Raw genomic sequence first — 17,963 nt, forward strand, 5'->3', positions numbered from 1 at the left:
TGTGTGTGTGTGTGTGTGTGTGTGTGTGTGTGTGTGTGTGTGTGTACGCGCATGTGTGTGTTCTAGTGTAATGTAAGAGAGTAGGATATGGGCGGACACAGCGTTCCAGGTCAGAACTGAACTACACAGTCTCTTGACCGCAGAGCTGGATGACTCACCAGGGCAAAATAGACTGCGAGCTTGCAGAATTAATTGAGACAAATGGAAGGAATAGAGATAGAAAAAACACACACACCAAAAATTACAGTTTCCAAAATAGCACTGCAGAGAATAGCCTCAAGTGTTTTTCCATACAACATTGCTGAAATAAACTGTGCCAACCTAAAATGGTGTCAATGATGTGCCTTGATGAAAAATAGAGCAGCCTAAAACAAGAAATTGCGTACTAGGCAATGTGACTTTTTTATTGGATGGATCTGCTGTCTGATTGGTTTTGAAAGCGCACGACAAACCCAGAAAAGCCGTAAAGACAAAACAAGGCAAATAAAACCAAAAACTGTAAGACCTGTAACATGAAAAAAAATATTGCGACAAACCTAATTCAATGAAAGCAATACAAGTTAAAAAAGGGCTGCTGGGGCATGTGACCTCAGTAGAACACACAATTGTTGTTAATTTTTAAGTTTGCATAAACTCACTGTTTCCGTTGGAGTCTCCGTCTCCAACGATGCGGACTCCCTGGCGCCTTGGTGCAATGTGGCCCCCGTGTGGACATCTCATGGTAACGCATCCCGAACGCGTGGTAGGCTATTCTGTGTCCCGTATTGAATTGTACGGAACACTTTATTATTCGCCATTGATTCAGCGAAAATATACTTTAATTACGTATTTGTGTATGCACAACTACACTGTTTGCTGTAGTTCTTATTCGAAGGACTGACTCACTCAGGGGCGGTTCTTATCGTTCAAACCGTCCTCATTAGAACGACAGTCGACGAAAGAAATCCGATGTCAAGTCAGCTTTATTAAAAACGGATGTGAGGTAACACATCCGTGGGGCCTCTACGAACTCTCTTTTTTTGCATAGGACATTTTCTTTGCTTGGAGGAAAGGTGGTTCGAATTCTAAAAATGTTTAGGAAAGGAGCCTCGATGCTTTCTTTAACCCACCTTTAGCATAGTTAACGCTTCCTTTGCGAAAGGAAAGGAGTATCCCAAAATCCTTTACGGCGGCAATATTTAAAGCAACAAGCCACCGACGAAGTTTACCGACATTACGTGAAGACGCATGAGAGAAGTGGTAAAGCAGAAGAATAGAAGATAATAATAATAATAATAATAATAATAATAATAATAATAATAATAATAATAATAATAATACATTTAATTCAGATAAGAAAATACAATTGATAATAATGGATACCAATTCCAGAAACATAATTATTTTAATATAAATGAATTCATTTATTGCTGGTTAGTGAGCACATAAAATACACCATAAGAAAAGAAAATGCCAACTTCACATTTAAGAAAGACTACTGGGGGCAGTTAATTTCAACATCACCATAAGTGTAGCCACTTTTTTCTTCACATGTGAATTGGAATTCGAGTGGCCTAAAATATTCCCGTAGGCCAATTTCGACCTAAGTGTTGTTTCACACTCGAGACGCTAGAGGTCGGCAATACCCGCCGTCGCGCAATGACGTCGGTTAGGAAGAGTGGAGTCTAATTCATTTTTAAACAGTGCTGTCTTTTCCTATGTTCGAAATGAAGCACATTTTCATCTCTCCTTGACCCGATGACGTTTTCCTCAAAGGTTAAGGAAAGGAGGCATAAAGGTTAGGAGATTTGAGCTTCGTAGAGGCCCCTGTTTGTTTGTTTTTTTACCACTGTCGTGTTTGGGATTGATTTCGCTTCAGGAAATACCGTCTGCGACTGCGTGTTGCTCACGGTACTAGCTCGGGCGAATTGTGAAGAGTAAATTGTGAAGGGCTGCTATTTTACCGAGCTTACGGTAAGACAACTTCACCCACAATCTGTCACTTGCTGCGATACGCGGCTCCCTTTTGCTTACGTTTTGGTGGACCACCTTTGTAAACAAAAAGAGCCTCTCCCCCTGTGTGTTCTCTGTAAAGAAAGCTATCATTAGCACATAGCTTGCGTCGCATTTTACAATATGCGACGCATATAACAATAACACACCATACAAAGCCCGTGCAAATGTATGGTGTGATGTTGGTAAATAATACCACATAAACCAGTGTGGCTTTTCTAAATAGGAGAGGTGCTCAGTTAATATAGGCCGATAGCAAAATTTCTTGATTATCGAGTTAGATATTTCAACCCCTTAAAGGGATACTTCACCCTTTCAGAACCGGCGTTCTATCATTATAGAATCGCTATTGTAATATATATATTATTATTTTTTCCCCCTCAGTCTAACCCAGTCTTCCGTTGGCCCAGCTTTCTTGATCTAATTTTCTCCCGAGATGACGTCAAATGACGCGTTTGACGTAATCTCGGGAGAACTTTGCTTGCCTGCTAGAAGGGCTGAGGACTACAAACCACTGGTTCCGCAAATTTGCGAGCCCCCACTAATAAGGAATGAGGGGGGGCGGGAGCTCAAGTACGAGATGTGAACACAATGTCCACCATGTTTCTTCATCGTTTAGCTAGAGAACACATTTGCAATGTTAAACAGCCAAAGTGGATTTTGAAAATCTATTGTTTGATTCGGACATCAAGGGCTATTAGTACAAGCCAGAATACAGCCAGGAAGTATTAGATACAACTAGTAGATGAGTCTGCTGCGGCTGCAGCTTAACAAGCCTTGCCTGTTGCTGAGGACGAGGAGCCGGAGCGCTCCGGAGTGAACTGGTGTTGTGCCTGTTTGCTCGGTTCGCCTATGGAGGCCTTGTTCACACTACCGCCGTCCGTCGACGGATCTCATTGACCTTGCATGGGGCGCCCGCGAAATGCATTGTGGGTCCGTCCGTCCATTTGGCTCCTTGGCCTCCGTCAAAAGTTGAGGCCTCCAATTGTTCAACTTTTCAGGCAGCGCCGGATCCGTCGGCCAATCAGATCGCGGTTATGCAAATACACTCCACGCGTTTCCTGGATCCATTTTGCGATAACAAGCAGGAAGAAGCAGGAAAGATCCGGCCGCCGTTATATATTTTTAAAGAAATGTGGAATTATAGGATTGTTTTTAGTCACCTGTTTGTGTCCTCTTTTGTATTAATATCCACACATCGGCTTTGTAGTGGGAGGCAATTTGATTGGCTGCAGTGTGCGTCTACAAAGACTAGAGCCATGTTTATGCCTCTTATTAAGTATTGGCAAGCTAGGAGAAAAAAAATGAAAAGCCCATCACGTCAGTAAACAATAAGATAACTAACCCATCATGCACTGTTTTTTTCCTCGCAGCACCCATTCAACATGGGCGACAGTGTGGTCCAGCTGGCCTCCAAGGGTCACCATGACAACATCCTCTCCTCCCTGCACCAGCTGAGGCTTGGCGGGCAGCTGGTCGACATCACGGTTCAGGTCGACCACCAAGGGGAGATGGAGGTGTTCCAGGCTCACCAAGTGATGCTCGCCGCCTACAGCGGCTACTTCAAGAGGCTGCTGCTCTCCCAGGACGCGGTGCCCGACAAACTGTTCCTCTCCAACATACGCACGGCTAACTTCTCCAAGTTCCTGGAGTTTGTCTACACGGGCAAAGTGGAAGTGGCCAGAGACAAACTGGGCGACGTCCAGGAGGCCGCCCTCCTGTTGGACTGCAAGGACCTCTCGGAGGTCTGCGGCAAGGCCTTGACCGCGGGCGCACACCCGCCATCTCCGGAGGCATCAGCTGGTGTAGACACGGAGCAGAAATCCCCCGACACCAACGCCACGAGACAGCCCAGACAGGCCCTGAAGAGGAAGCGGCCGCTGAAGAGCACCAGGAGAGACGTGGGCGGGGGCCCGCAGCAGGCTAAGAAGAAGCCGGCGAAGGCCAAAGAGTCGGTCAAGGAGGAATCGGAGGTCGCGGCGCCCGACGAGGAGGGGGCACGGCGGGTCAGCATCAGGCTGGCGGGTCGGAAGATCCCCGTGGGCCTGTTAAAACACCGGGACATGACCGACGAGGACCCGGAGACCACGGACCCGGACAGCCCCTCGGAGGCCGAGGAGAACCGCGCCGTCGAAGGGGCCGTCGCTCCGCCAGAGAGCCCCGCCAACGACAGGAAGAAGGCCAAACCCAAGGACGTGGAGCCCATCGCGGCGGCGGCGGTCGGCGGCGGCGGCGAGGAGATCGAGGGCGGGGGGGAGGTGCGCTCGCTGGACGTCGACCCGGACCTAGCCATGTACCTGTCGGACGAGGAGGAAGAGGGAGCAGAGAAGAGGGCCAAGAGGACCTCCAAAGCCCAGTTCCAGTGTGGCAGCTGCCAGAGGACGTTCCACTACGCCCGGAGCTACGTGAAGCACATCAGGTGCGTCCGCCGGTTCTGGTGGACCACGACGTCGCGCTCAGGATGAGCTCGCGTTATTGTCTCTGGATTCTGACAGACTCGGTCCGTGGGGTCAATATAGCTCCAGGCTGCCTACATTTAAAATAAGGGCTTCACATTCTGTCAGAAATGATATCCGATCAAATATATGATATTCAATATCAACTAACAGTTGATTTCTTAATTAATCATTGGATATCATTTTTTTCTTGGATATCATTTTTTTCTATAAAAAACATGTTTTTATATAAAAATGTATATTTTACATTTAGCAGACGCTTTTATCCAAAGCGACTTACACAAAGTATATTTGTCAGAAGTAATAGAAACAACGATATATCGCTGTCGACACAGTAAGGACGTTCATAGAACCAAGTGCCAAGCATGTAAAGTGATCTTGCAAAATAAAATAAATCGGTAACCTTTTTTGTATCCCTGCCCCCAGCACTTACCACGGGGTGAAGGCAGAGGTGACGTACCGCTGTGAGACCTGCCAGCAGACCTTCGCCAACCGCGGCAACCTGAAGATCCACCAGCAGCACGTGCACAACGACGAGAGGCTCTTCTCCTGCCAGGTCTGCGCCAAGACCTTCAAGCGCAAGAAGGACGTCATCCGACACCAGCGGCAGGTGACGTCTCCCTCCACCGGCGCCGTCACTTTAAGGGCAGCTGCTCCCTTTAAGAGATGCATCTCTTAAAGGGGTGATATTGTTTTTCACCCCTTTTAGTTTTATGCAGGGTAGATCACTCTACCAGTCCTACCCAGTGGACTGTAGCAAATGTTGCTCGTCTATCCAGCATACATCTAGGCTTACTTGTGATGTCACTCAAACAAAAGGAGAAGGCCGATTTTCAAATGGCTTGTAATGACCGCCATCAGTTTGAATATAGGCTAATTTGGGTTCACATGACATGGTAGCCCAAATCATTCGAACGACTCCCTTTTTTAGCTCGAATGGTAGAGCATGGCATGACCATGCCTGGGCTTAGGGGTTAAGTCAACTTTTCTAAAATAAACCCATTTCACAGATCGTCGATATCACATCCTGTTCCTCAATTCAAGATTAGGTCGGTTTTATTTGTCTATCGCAGCACCAGCACGGTCAATGTCCATTTACAGGATGAGTCATATCTGTATTGGGGCCCTGCCACACCTATAATCAAACGGACCCATGATTAATGAAATGGGCTGCACCAGTGGTTGTAATCATGTAAAAAGGGCTAATTAGTGGTATGTGAAAAGGGTATATTGTAAAGGGCTTTGGATAAACATGTCCCACGCATGCATTCTATATAATGATTTCTATACATCTCTTGATGCATCTATAAATCTATATCAATTTCTATACATGTAGATCTATGTCTATAGATCAGGGGTCGGCAACCCTAGGCACGTGTGCCACCAGTGGCACGTGGCAGCATAGTCATTGGCACACTTGAAAAAGAAAATGTGACACAATGCGGCAGCATAATCATTACTGAATTTTTTTCTTTTGCACTTTATTCTGTTTTGGCCTTTCCTCCCAGTGCAAATATGTTTAAATGAGTTACTGAAAGCTGTGTTCTGAAAAGTTGATGCATGATTGTGGACTACTATATGGAAATAATACAATTCCAGGTCTTCTGGAAATGTTTTTAGTCACTGTGTCATAATTCAGCTTAATATTTAATATATTGTTGCTCAAGTAACACTCATTAACGAGAAAATGTCAAACTGGCACTGCATGTTGAAAAGGTTGCTGACCCCTGCTATAGATCCATCTGTCTATATCTATATGCATTTGTTTTTTTTGTGACTGTTTTGGCCAGGTTCACGAGGGACGCGGACAGCGCCACATATGTCCAGAGTGCGGCAAGACGCTGAGCTCCAAGACGGCGCTGTCGCTGCACGAGAGGACCCACACGGGGGCCAAGCCCTTCCAGTGCACCGAGTGCTCCTCCAAGTTCAGCCAGAGCTCCGCCCTCAAGATGCACCAGAGGTACGCGGCCCTGCCTGCACTGCGGGGGGGGGGGGGGGCGGTCGCCCCGCGATTGACGAATGATGCCCAACATTTAACACGGGATCTTTTATTCATCTGCAGAGCAGTGTTTGAATCGAGGGATTTTAAATCACATTTAAAAAGAAAAATGAAAACATTTAATAGTAGATTATGTCTTTTCCCTATCCACTGCCGTTCAAATCTATATTTGAATAAAATATAACCTTCTGTTAAAGGGGTGATGCTATGCCACCAGGTTTGAGGGATTAGCCATTACAAGCCGTTTGAACATCCAGTATCCCTCATACGTCTAGACTCGAGGTGGACAGTCCCACTGTTGACGTCACTAAAACACAGGAAAAGGCAGACTTTCAAACGGCTTGCAATGGCTAATCCCTCCCACCTGGTGGCATTATATCCCCTTTGAACGAGGTCTGTACCAGGGACGCCACGTCTCGGCGGCGTTCCGAACCGGCTAACCTATGGAACGTTCCGAGCTACCCTTGCGGCTGCAATGACATCCCTTCTCTTGACCCTCCACACCACTAGGACCCACACGGGAGAGAAGCCGTTCGCCTGCGACCTGTGCGAGGCCAGGTTCACCCAGAAGCATATGCTGTCCTACCACAAGAGGTCCCACACGGGTGAGGATTTATACACCCCGAGACAGATGGTGTCCTGGGACACGACTGCACTGCGTGTATACCAACCTTAGGTTTAGAATGGTTTGTTTAGGGGGGGTGGGGGTGGGAGTTAGGGGGGGGTTGGGTTGTTAACAACATTGGAAAAACATTGGACTCTTTATGAATTGTTGCCGATTGTCACTTAAATCCTGTTTGAGGTAAACCTTTTGTTCGGACACAAGTCTTTGGAGTTAGGAATAATAGCAATGAATACTACTGTATTGGCATTGAATTTCAGCCTAGTATTTCAATGCCTAAGCTGCACAATAGGGGATTGGCACACCGACGGTAATCCTCTATTCTCCTCGAGACGGTGTCGTCATCTCATGCCCAAATACATCCCATCCCTTTCTGTGTGCATGCCATCGCTCTGCGTGCGTGCTTACCTTTTGTGTGAGGAAGGAATCCAATGTCTCCGCCGCCGCCGTCGTCTTCCTCCTCTCCGCAGGAGAGAAGCCCTTCATGTGCGAGGCGTGTGGGAAGAGCTTTGCGTCCAAGGAGTACCTGAGGCACCACTCCAACATCCACACGGGCTCCCGGCCCTACAAGTGTCAGCAGTGTGACCGCGGCTTCGCCCAGAGGAACTCCCTGCACCAGCACCTCAAGATTCACACAGGTGTGTGTTTGTGTGTGGGTTGTGAAAAGTCTCTAGGAGAAACTGCAGGCATAATGTTGCATCGGCGATCAAAAGCGGGAACGAGCCGACTTTTGATGTGATGTTGACATGTGGCAGAAAAGCCGAGAATACTGGAGCCTAATGTTACTGGCTTTCCGAGCCCGACTGATGCTGGAGTTTAGGGGCCGTTTCTGATTTTATTATATTAATTTTATCGGCCGATATTTAGGCCAGGAACCTAAATGCCTGTAGTCTACCTGAAGGCATCATAGAGCGTGAGGATTTACTCCTAGTATCTAAAATGTACCTGTAGGTTTCCCTGGACAACTGTGTTGATCATCACATTGACATTCAACAATGGTCCTCCATCCAAAAAAACTACATATTGTGGAACATCGATTTTTATCCGGCTCACGTCTGAGCTCCGAAACGCACGCAAGCCTTCCTCACCCCCCGTCCCCACCCCTGTCCCCTTTCTCCCCACGCCAGGCGAGCGTCCCTACAGCTGCAAGGACTGCACCAAGCAGTTCACCCAGCTCAACGCGCTCCAGAGGCACCAGCGCATCCACACGGGGGAGAAGCCCTACATGTGCGGCCTCTGCAACCGCACCTTCACCGACAAGTCCACCGTCCGCAGGCACACCATGGTGAGAAGACCTCAGAGTTATGGACCCGGCTGTGGGATTAGGGGATGGAACGGGAAGGCTCCGACCAACATAGAAAAATAAAATAATACAAAGTACAGCTCATGTCAACAGAGATTAAGTTGACATTTCACATTTCAGGCCCATCAAAAGTCACATTTCACAAATCCAGGTTTGGGAGACTCCTTGTACAATAAGCAAAGAGGAGTCCGGTCCAAGATAGTTAAAATAGGGCTGCCAGATTTTGCCCATAGACGATGAGTTAGGGTACCTATTTCTATTTTACATTTAACCCAGAGGAGAAAGTGCCGGGTTGAAAGAATGCCTGCGATTAGGAGATATATGAATCGCATGTATTATTTTTAACTGGATTGCTTACCCAGAGGCTTGTTTAACATTTCGTCAGCCTCATTATAGCATAATTGACAGTCCTATTTTTTGCCAAATTGTGATATCTATCTACTCTAGTCTCCTAATGCTGCTGATTCACTGTGCATTGGGCCATCTCCTAAGCCACTCACTGTGCTTTTTATATTCCATAATCACCATCTGCATAAGTCATCTAATTGACTTCTGCATTTTTGACACTAAATACAAGATGACGGATGTAGACTCGAGAGACCTCCTTCTGGCCGTGTTTGCGCCGCTGATAATCACATCCCTTTTTATTTGACCCTCAGACCCACGACACGGACGCCCCCTGGAAGAACTACCTGGTGGTGCTGCAGGGCAACGTGGAGAGCAAGAAGCCCAGACATTCCTCCAAGGGAGGGAGCTCCGGGGCAGGCGAGAGCCAGGCCAAGGTCGAGGCCGACGGCGGAGGCAGTGAGGCCAACGGTTCAGAAGAAGCCAAGGCCGCGACCGAGGTCCAGACCCAGGCACCCGCCGAGGCCATCATGGTGCCGGGCCAGCCCGTCACGCTGCCGGCCGACTGGGCCTCCCACGGCACCATCGCCCTGGTCAGCCACAGCTCCATGGGGGGGATCACGGTCATCCACGCCGAGATGCCCCCGGGCACCCAGCTCCAGCCCAGCGTCATCTCCCTGGACGGCGCCACCATCGCGGTCCCCTTCTCCCTGGCACACGCCATCACACCCATGACCACCACAGTCGTCACCACCACCGCAACCGCGACCACCTCAGACTCGCTCGACGCCTCGATGTCCGAACCCGCCTTGGCGCTGACGGAGCTGTCGGAGGGGCGCGTGGCACTGCGGACCGCGTGCGTACTGGAAGCCGCCGTCTCCCAGACCCTCCTGGCCCCGGGGTCGGAGGTCGGTCCCGGGGAGCCGGGCGTTCAGGCCGAGGTTCCCTGCGAGGATCAGTTTGCGACGGAACAGGCGGAGGACGTGCCGAACGACCAACCGCTAAATACGGAAGAGGCGAGCGTCGACGAACACAAGGACTCCTCGGTAGCACAAGATGTTTAGAACGGATTGACTCAATCCAAGGGACATCACTTCTGGGTTCTTTCCATGCGTCGGCAACTTCTGAATTATAATTAATCACTTGGTCTCGGTAGGAAATCAGCCTTGGTTTATTTTAAGCCGTACCTACCTTCACAGGTAAAGCCTCGGATTTATCTAATCTACTTTCGGTCCGACATTAAATAAGCAATCAGTCATCTAATTTAATAAAAACAAAAACCTTAGCTGTGTTTAATAATCTTTTATTACGATAATCTTTCACAAGCATACAGGTGAAATCAAAACAGTATGCCGCGGTCGTTTTTCCCGGAAGAAGCTTGATACGCAGGGCTGTGGACCGCTTAGAAAAACTTTGGTGTGGCGGAGACACAGAGAGATGAAGCACATGGCTAACATGTGGCTAAAATACACCGATACACAATGACATGCTATAAACACATGGGTCGCCTCGAAGGTGCATGACACTAATGGGCCTTCGCTTACTCTACGACACAAGATAAAGGAAACGGCACAAGTCTCTAATGATACTCGCGTTGCAAGTTTTCTAAAGGTCTGTCCTGATATTCTAGGGTCACCTTAATCATGACCATGAAGTAATTTATATCCCAACTCAAGTTGGACTCTTGGTTGTCGTTACAATTCCACAATGCATTTAAAAAACAAATCAAAGTTTAAATCAGCAGGATATATATAGATATTAAACAAAACGTCAATCTGAAACATTTAAAAGTCTACATGTAATTATCCTTGCAATCCTTACAATCTGTAAATATACCCAACACACGTATAGAAATAGATTTATAACAATCTTTTTTTGCAACACATAGTATAAATAAAAGACAAAGATTGTTTCCATCTAAAATACCAGATAAGAAAAAGAACAAAGAAAATATAGAACTATACTCTGTGCAATCCCTTCTGCCAACATCCCACTCACCTCTGCGCCGTTACGTTTGCCCCCAGCGTAGATAACCCCTGGGTCCTAAAGGCTGTTAAAGGGGAATGCAGCCTCTGCTCTAAAAAACAGACCAGGCTAGGAGGCGTGGGTGGTAGGGAGGAATCACACCCTGAATAATGAGAAGCACAGCTTTTAAATATCAACATGAGAATACGACGCTTCAGTAATGCCTGGCGGATATCAGCAGCACGGGGGAAAACGTTGTATGGGGGTTAACCTGGGTGACATTTGAGAAGTGTCAGTGTATGTGTGTGAGTGTAAGAAGTGCTGTAGAAGAAGGAATGGTAGAGTGGGAGGGGGGGGGGGGGGGGGTTGACCAGGGGAATGGGCTAAGGAAGGGTAAGCATGCCTTGATGGACGATTTTTCAATTGCTGCGTTTTTCCACCCCATTTCAATCTTCTCTATCCCCTCCTCCCTCTCCGTCTCTCGCTCCCCCTTTCCCCCCGCTACTTGAGGTCTCCCTCGTCCCCCTGGATGGTCTTCTTGATGCGCAGCAGCAGGGTAGTGTGCCACTGGTCCAGGCGGGAGATGGAGTCAAACTCCTTCACCTGGAACATGGACAACACGACGGGCTTTGAGGGAGAGCAGCAAAAGACAAACATCGTAACGCACCAAATGAGGGACCATTGAGGAGAATATACCTCGTCTCTGCACCATTTTGCAACTAAACATGGTGTTTACAATCAATGTATTGTAGCGAAGAAAGGGGTTTCAGAGGAATTGGGTATTCAGGCGGAAATTATATCTCCCACTTATGCTGCGTTCCGGCTATATTCACTCTAACCGAGTTGGAATCCACATTTATTATTTCCCTTGCCCAACAATCTCACAAGTGTCGTTTTTCTTTTGGTACCCGTTTACATATGAAAGCACTTGAAGTTGTGGAGATGTAATCTATAAAACTCAGAAACAGGCCTAGGGAGGAAGAGATTTTTAGTACCCCACTATTTTATTACGCCCGCCCAGATGTATCGGTACTATAGTTAGAATGTATTCAACCAGGATTGATTCTCGACAGTTTGGAACACATCAAGTTTGAGTTTGGATTTGCAGGCGTTATACATGACCGTTTTTCGGGGGGGGGGGTTAGACAGCAGATCGATTCATCAGCTCTGCTCTGAACACGACACGCAGAGACAGAGAGAGAGCGAGAGCGCCCTGAACACAGGTCCCAGGAGACTCACCGCCTCGGTGAACGCCTCGCAGTTCTGCTCCTCATGCGCCTCCAGCAGTTTCTGTCAAACACACACAGATCAGTCATCGTACCCACTACCCTGGAGGGGGAGTAAAGACTTCCATCACACAATTCAGCAAATCATACCCCCCACCCCATCGCAACCACCCACCCACACCCCTCTCTTCTCCACCCACCTTCAGCAGCTTGCACTCTCTCGAGTCTGAGAAGGCCGGGAACATCTCCTCGTACTTCTCCACGGCGATCTGCACGCCCAGAGGAGAGACGAGGCGTTACATTATGGACTCGGTAGCGTCAGTAGAGCGGGTAGACTTGTAACCGAAAAGTTGCTAGTTCGATCCCCGGCTCCTCCTAGCTTGTGTGTCCCCATGACCGCTCCTGACGAGCTGGCTGTCGCCTTGCGTGGTTGACACCGCCGTCGGCGTGTGAATGTGTGCATGAATGGTTGCAAGTCTCTGTGGACCAAAGCATCAGCCAAGTGCTCTAAATGTAATGCGAATGGCTCGACGCTCATTGGAACGACGGCGGGGGACCGTCCCGCTGGGTGGGCGGGGGACCGTCCCGCTGGGTGGGCGGGGGTACAGAAGGCTCTCACCTTGGCGTTGAGCTCATCCACGATGAAGTGGCACAGTGAGGCTTTGAAGAAGTACTCCTTGGCGCTGTACTTGAGCAGGGGGTTGTCCATGGTGTTTGAGCCCACCTGGGTGGGATTCAAGGAAAAGGGACGGAAACGTGGAGGAGATCAACAGCACAGCTTCGCCAACAGAAATGCGTGTGTGTGTGCGTGTGTGTGTGCGCGTGTGTGTACCTGCTCATAGATCTCAATGGCCTTGGCGTACTGCTCCAACTGAGCACTGTAGGCGCCCACCTTTAGCAGACACTTGTTGGCCGAGCTACAACAATAGAAGATGATATAATTACCAAAAAGATGTTGCATGACCAGGTCAGATTAATGTGGTGAATAGAGGGGCTATACTAGGAAGAAATGACAGCTCCACATTCAAACTTAAAAACGGGCGTTGTATAGGATTTAGTGGCATCAAGCGGTCAAATATTTTTTTTATTCAAAAACCTTCAAGAGTCGACCACAGACTCTTGCAGCACAACGTACCATCTAGTGGCACGCTGCAACAGAAAACGGTTTAGTCGTTCAAAAGGTGGAAAGTAAGATGGCAAATAATTTAAAAGCGTCCTTTGTCCATTCTGGGCTACTGTAGAAACATGGCGATTCCGTGGAAGAGGACCCGCTCCCTATGTAGATTTAAAGGGCTTGTTCTAAGGTAATGAAAACACCATGCATATTTTCATGGGATTATACAGTCATTTTTACCCATTTATAAATATTATTCTCTATTTCTGCCAAGGCCGTTTCGCTAGATGCCACTCAATTCGACACTCTGAAGCTTTAAGATGATAATGCAAAAACACAAAACAGAAGAAGTTCTGTCTCTGTGCACTTTGCAACAGCGAAGCAAATTTACCAATCATTGGTATTCAGGTTGCGTTCATAGCTAGCGGTAAGCTTATTCTCGCTTGATATTCAGTGTTATCGTTCAGTCACAGCATTTTATGTTCAGTGGGAGCTATTGTGCGGAATTCAAATGAACCGGTCCCAAACACAATTGGCAACACTTGTACATTATATAACAATGTCTTAGAATTTGAGTAGAAGCAAAAACAGTCTCACCTGTTTGACTCCTCTCCTTTGTAATAATCCGCTGCTTGTTCATAATGTGCAATTGCCTAATGGAACAAAGACTAAATGTATTAAAGTAAAAAATTTTAAAGACTGCATCAGCAAATGGACCCAATGAATCCTTGCGATTCATTCATTCCTGAATAATTTCCATTCCGTGGTAAACTCGGGTGCTGTCTAACCTTTTCTATGTCCACCAACTCAGCCTCGTAGATCTCTGCGATGCTTATGTGATGTTTGGCTGCGATGGTGAATCTTCCCTGCAGTGTGTGATGGACAAAAGGGGAGGTTAGTTACTTGCCGCGCCCAGGGTAAGGTGACTCACATTTGGCCCAGAGACATGATAAGTCCACAGCGATTCGGTCCCCTAGCCTGTCATTATATTTTGGGCTCCTTTTTCATTTAAGGCCTGAAAATCCTTGTGATCCAAACCTGTTTTCACCTCCAGTTATAAGCCCATCAACATTTCACCACCCTAAGTGGTGAGAAATCACAGTATAGTTATAGTGCATGAATCATTATGCAGTCTGTATATACACAAGGCCTTATTATAAAAAAAAAATCCCTACACAAAGCCGAATCTCACTACAATATCTAAAACTACAGCTGATTTTGATTTTTTTATACCAAATATGCATATATAAAATTTCTTATTTCATATATAAAAAAGAGGTATTCATTTTAACTAATGTCAGTACTTTACCAATAAATCTGGTCATAGGCTAACACCGAATATAAATAAAGAATTATTCAATGACTGCACAGAGAGAAGGTAACTCATGGCTAGGGCAGTATCCGTCTACGAGCATCTTACCATGTCAGTGTAAATATCGATGGCTGCGTTTAAACACTTGATTGCCTCTATTGGCAGCATTAGAAAAAAGAGGAAGCAATAGTTAGACAGCATAGATATATATATATATATTTAAATATCTTGGGTATTTTTTAGTATTTTTTAGTATGAGGTGTTAAACTGAAAATCATGAGTCATTAATCTGCACTGGGTGTTCATCTGATCGGTTGAAGAGTGAGGATGGTACAACATCTCACACAATATTATTTGACTTTGAGAATACCTTGTACACTATGTACAGAGAAAAATGCTAGCATAATAAAGCCTTTGTTAAACTAGTATTCCTGGCTAATGGATCATTTTATGAATCCAGAGGTAGTTTGCTCTGCTGGTGACACCCTTATTTGTCTCCATCCTAATGAAAGCACTTGACAAACGAGGGGGCCATGCAGCACAATGCTCTCCTAAGTCCTTTGAGTGCTGTGGGATCTATGGTTTCCATAGTCCCTCGTTCATAATCTCATAACACAAGCAGCAGAGTCATTAATCTAGTGGCCACTGGGTTCAGTTCCAAATCGAGCCTTGTCCGCTGGTTCATAGTGCAGTGCTTTGGTTCAGGATTTTAATGAAGCCAAAGTAAAATCAGTCAATTTTATTCTCAGGCAACCTCAGACTTTACGCGCGCACGTCTCCGTGATCGCGTGTCACCGTCTCACCGTCTCACCGTTTGGGTCGATCTTCTTGTAGGCGTTCCCTGCGTCGATGAAGCTGGTGGCACAGTCGTGCTTGTTCTGCAGCTGGCTGTGGATCCGCGCAGCCTTGCAGAAGGCCGCCCCCGCGGCTGCAGACAGGGCGGAGGAAGAAGAGGAAGAGGAAGAAGAAGACGTGGCAACACGCGATTAATTAGCGGCACGCGTCAATACCAGACAGGCACACGCCCGCATCGACAACAAAGTGCATTCATATGCAAATATAACCCCCCCACGCCTCCGCCTCCTCCTCCTCCTCCTCCTCTTCCCGGAGGCTCCTGCAATAGTGCTTAGTCGTGCAGCGGTGGCACACGGTGAACAATGCCAAGAGCTATCTAAACAGGCCAGGGGTGGGTGGAAAAAAAAAAAGCAAGCAAGATGAATGGAGGCTGTTGTGCGTGGGGGGGGGGGGCCTGTGGTTCTCACCGCTCCAGTTCTTGGCCATCTTGAACATGTTGGCGGCTCTGCAGTACATCTCACAGGCCTCCTCCACCTTGTGAGGTCCACTGGACAAAAGAAAAGACAAAACACGGTCAACACAGACCAGCACACGTTTTCACTGTACAGTGAAAGGTGGTGGAAAACACAATTTATTTGATTCCATGAAAGAAAACCTAGGGATGACAGTGTTGTGTGTAGTGGTAACGGGTATTTGACTCGCGGCCAAAAGGTTGTGAGGTCGATAACCCAACACCCGCAGTCTAACCCTTAAGCATCCCATGAGCAAGATTACTACTCATTCAGTGAAGGTATCTGAATTGGGAGTTGCTTTAGATAAAAGACCTGCCGCATTGCTAATAACACTAATTCTAGTAATTGCTAATAACTTGCTTATAACAATTATAATTGCATTCTTCTGATCCATCAGTGGGGTATTCCACTGCACCAGGTTGTGAATCCAAACTAACAGGCATTAGCCAGACTAGCTTAAAATAGCCGAGATGAATCACATAATTCTCTCTCTCTGTCTGACATTGAGCAGACCTCTGGGAGACCCCTCCAGTGATAACTCTCGTGCCGGCCAATCACAAGCGAATGACATCATCGCCGGGCTACACTCAGCCCTGCCTTTAATTCCATGTGACAACATCTCGGGTCATGTAGGACCGGTCCTCACGGACAAAGAAAATAAAGATTTACAAAAAGAAGAAAACACACTTCCCTATCCCTTGAATGTGAGCATCCTTTACTATCATCACGCCCTTTGAATTAAAGATGATTACTCAATCAAAAATGATGATTACTCAATCATCTAACCAAATCATATATTTTGATGTTGAATTCAAAATGTGACATGGGCCTCGTGACACCATTCTTGTCTCGGGACTTCACGTTCCGTTCTCAGCGAGACCAAACCCAGACCTCAACAGCTGGACGGTCTCAGAAGAGCAGACCGACCGTACGAGTCCAACCCCCATCATGGCTGATTATTCATTACAACAAAATCAATTACAGTGAACCATGCCACCACACGAGTATACGAGAAGTGCTAAAACGAACCAAAATATCTCATGTAGGCCTCATCATACACATTGTATAAAAGCGAACACAATCAACTATATAAACAAAGGCAAACAATATGAAATGTTATATGAAAGCAACAACGATCAAATATGCCGGAATTAGAAAGAGGCAATTGCATGGTTTGATAGGTGATGCGATTGCCGACTGGCTTGTTTACATTCAGACCTAGGTGTTTTTGTGATCGATTGTGACAGATACGTATACCTTTAACAATATTTGCAATATGTATTACCACGTAACATCTGGATGCAATGCATGTAAAATGTATTAACATTATACGGTCCTCATTCCCAATGGTAGGACTGTGTGCTAGCTTGCTAGCTGGTGAGTCTTTGGTGCAGTGGTCCTTACCCTCCAAACATCCCTCCTAAGAAAGAGCCTGATGACTTGACTTTTTTGTCAGCATCAGCCATCAGCTGAATGGCTTCCTTTTCCTTCCCCGAGTTGTCCATCTCCGCACGTTGAGCTCGAACTGTTGATAAGGTAGACACAGAAAGCAGCCGCCTAGGATACAGCTACGGTTAGCGAGGATTACACTTGATGGTTTTATCTAGCGTAGGCGTGCACCTGCTAGTAGCTTTGGCGAGCCGCAAAGACTGCTGGGATATGAGTTTCGCTCCGCGCGAACGCTGTAGTAGACGTTCGTTTGGACTACAACTCCGGGACATTTTTAAAAGCCATGTTACGTAATTTGAGTTCGTATTCGCAGATCGCTGGATTTTTGCTTTTTACAGTCCGTTTACAAGTTTTACTCTTATTTAACACATTTTGGTTTGTAGCTAAGACACCCAACATCTTTTAGACGTTTCACATTCTATGGCACAAATTGGTAAATACTATATCGGACATGCATGTTGCTTGTTAAGCCAACAGAGGGAGCCAAAGCATAAGTATGATGCGATGGCAGTTCCGCAAGCAAGTTATATTTAATTGTCGATTTTTTTTCTAATTTATTTCACGACTTGAACAACATTCATGTACACTACGATATCTCAATAATATTTTGGTAAATAGTTCCATGATAAAATCATATTTGATATTATCGAACTGTTATCATACATTCATGGTGTCCAAATATATAAAATATAACGAAACAAAGTCCAATCAACACAACTCCTGTTCATATGAAATCATAATTGAATGCAGCTTTAAGGAGTTATTAGGCTACATTTAATTGAAATCCATGTAATGTAAACTATAACAATGATAAGGACGAACCCACTAAAGCACTAAAATAAACCAGTAATGTAGAACTAAAGTAAACTAAAG

General features: G+C 46.5%; 2 protein-coding genes across 4 annotated transcripts; one reads left to right on the plus strand and one right to left on the minus strand.

The window, feature by feature from the left end:
- The first annotated feature begins 1,044 nt into the window (after positions 1-1,044).
- gzf1 (GDNF-inducible zinc finger protein 1) lies at positions 1,045-10,002 on the plus strand. 3 transcript variants are annotated; one of them, XM_060041474.1, is made up of 8 exons: positions 1,045-1,239; positions 3,366-4,411; positions 4,875-5,058; positions 6,239-6,408; positions 6,958-7,052; positions 7,540-7,707; positions 8,197-8,354; positions 9,032-10,002. In XM_060041474.1, exons 1-8 carry the CDS (start codon positions 1,228-1,230, stop codon positions 9,779-9,781), a joined length of 2,583 nt encoding a protein of 860 aa, XP_059897457.1. In that variant the 5' UTR covers positions 1,045-1,227; the 3' UTR covers positions 9,782-10,002. The 3 variants fall into 3 exon arrangements, with proteins under 3 accessions (XP_059897457.1, XP_059897458.1, XP_059897460.1); XM_060041475.1 differs by lacking the exon at positions 1,045-1,239 and adding an exon at positions 1,338-1,953; XM_060041477.1 differs by lacking the exon at positions 1,045-1,239 and adding an exon at positions 1,338-1,777.
- A 2-nt stretch (positions 10,003-10,004) lies between these two features.
- On the minus strand, positions 10,005-17,295 carry napbb (N-ethylmaleimide-sensitive factor attachment protein, beta b). Its single transcript, XM_060041489.1, has 11 exons — positions 17,046-17,295; positions 15,597-15,676; positions 15,146-15,262; positions 14,443-14,489; positions 13,811-13,888; positions 13,620-13,675; positions 12,741-12,825; positions 12,528-12,632; positions 12,109-12,177; positions 11,922-11,972; positions 10,005-11,285 (listed from the first exon to the last, which is right to left on the minus strand). Exons 1-11 carry the CDS (start codon positions 17,144-17,146, stop codon positions 11,184-11,186), a joined length of 891 nt encoding a protein of 296 aa, XP_059897472.1. The 5' UTR covers positions 17,147-17,295; the 3' UTR covers positions 10,005-11,183.
- Positions 17,296-17,963: the final 668 nt, after the last annotated feature.

This window comes from Gadus macrocephalus, chromosome 21 (assembly GCF_031168955.1).
Source record: "Gadus macrocephalus chromosome 21, ASM3116895v1".
NCBI classification, from domain to species: Eukaryota; Metazoa; Chordata; class Actinopteri; order Gadiformes; family Gadidae; genus Gadus; species Gadus macrocephalus.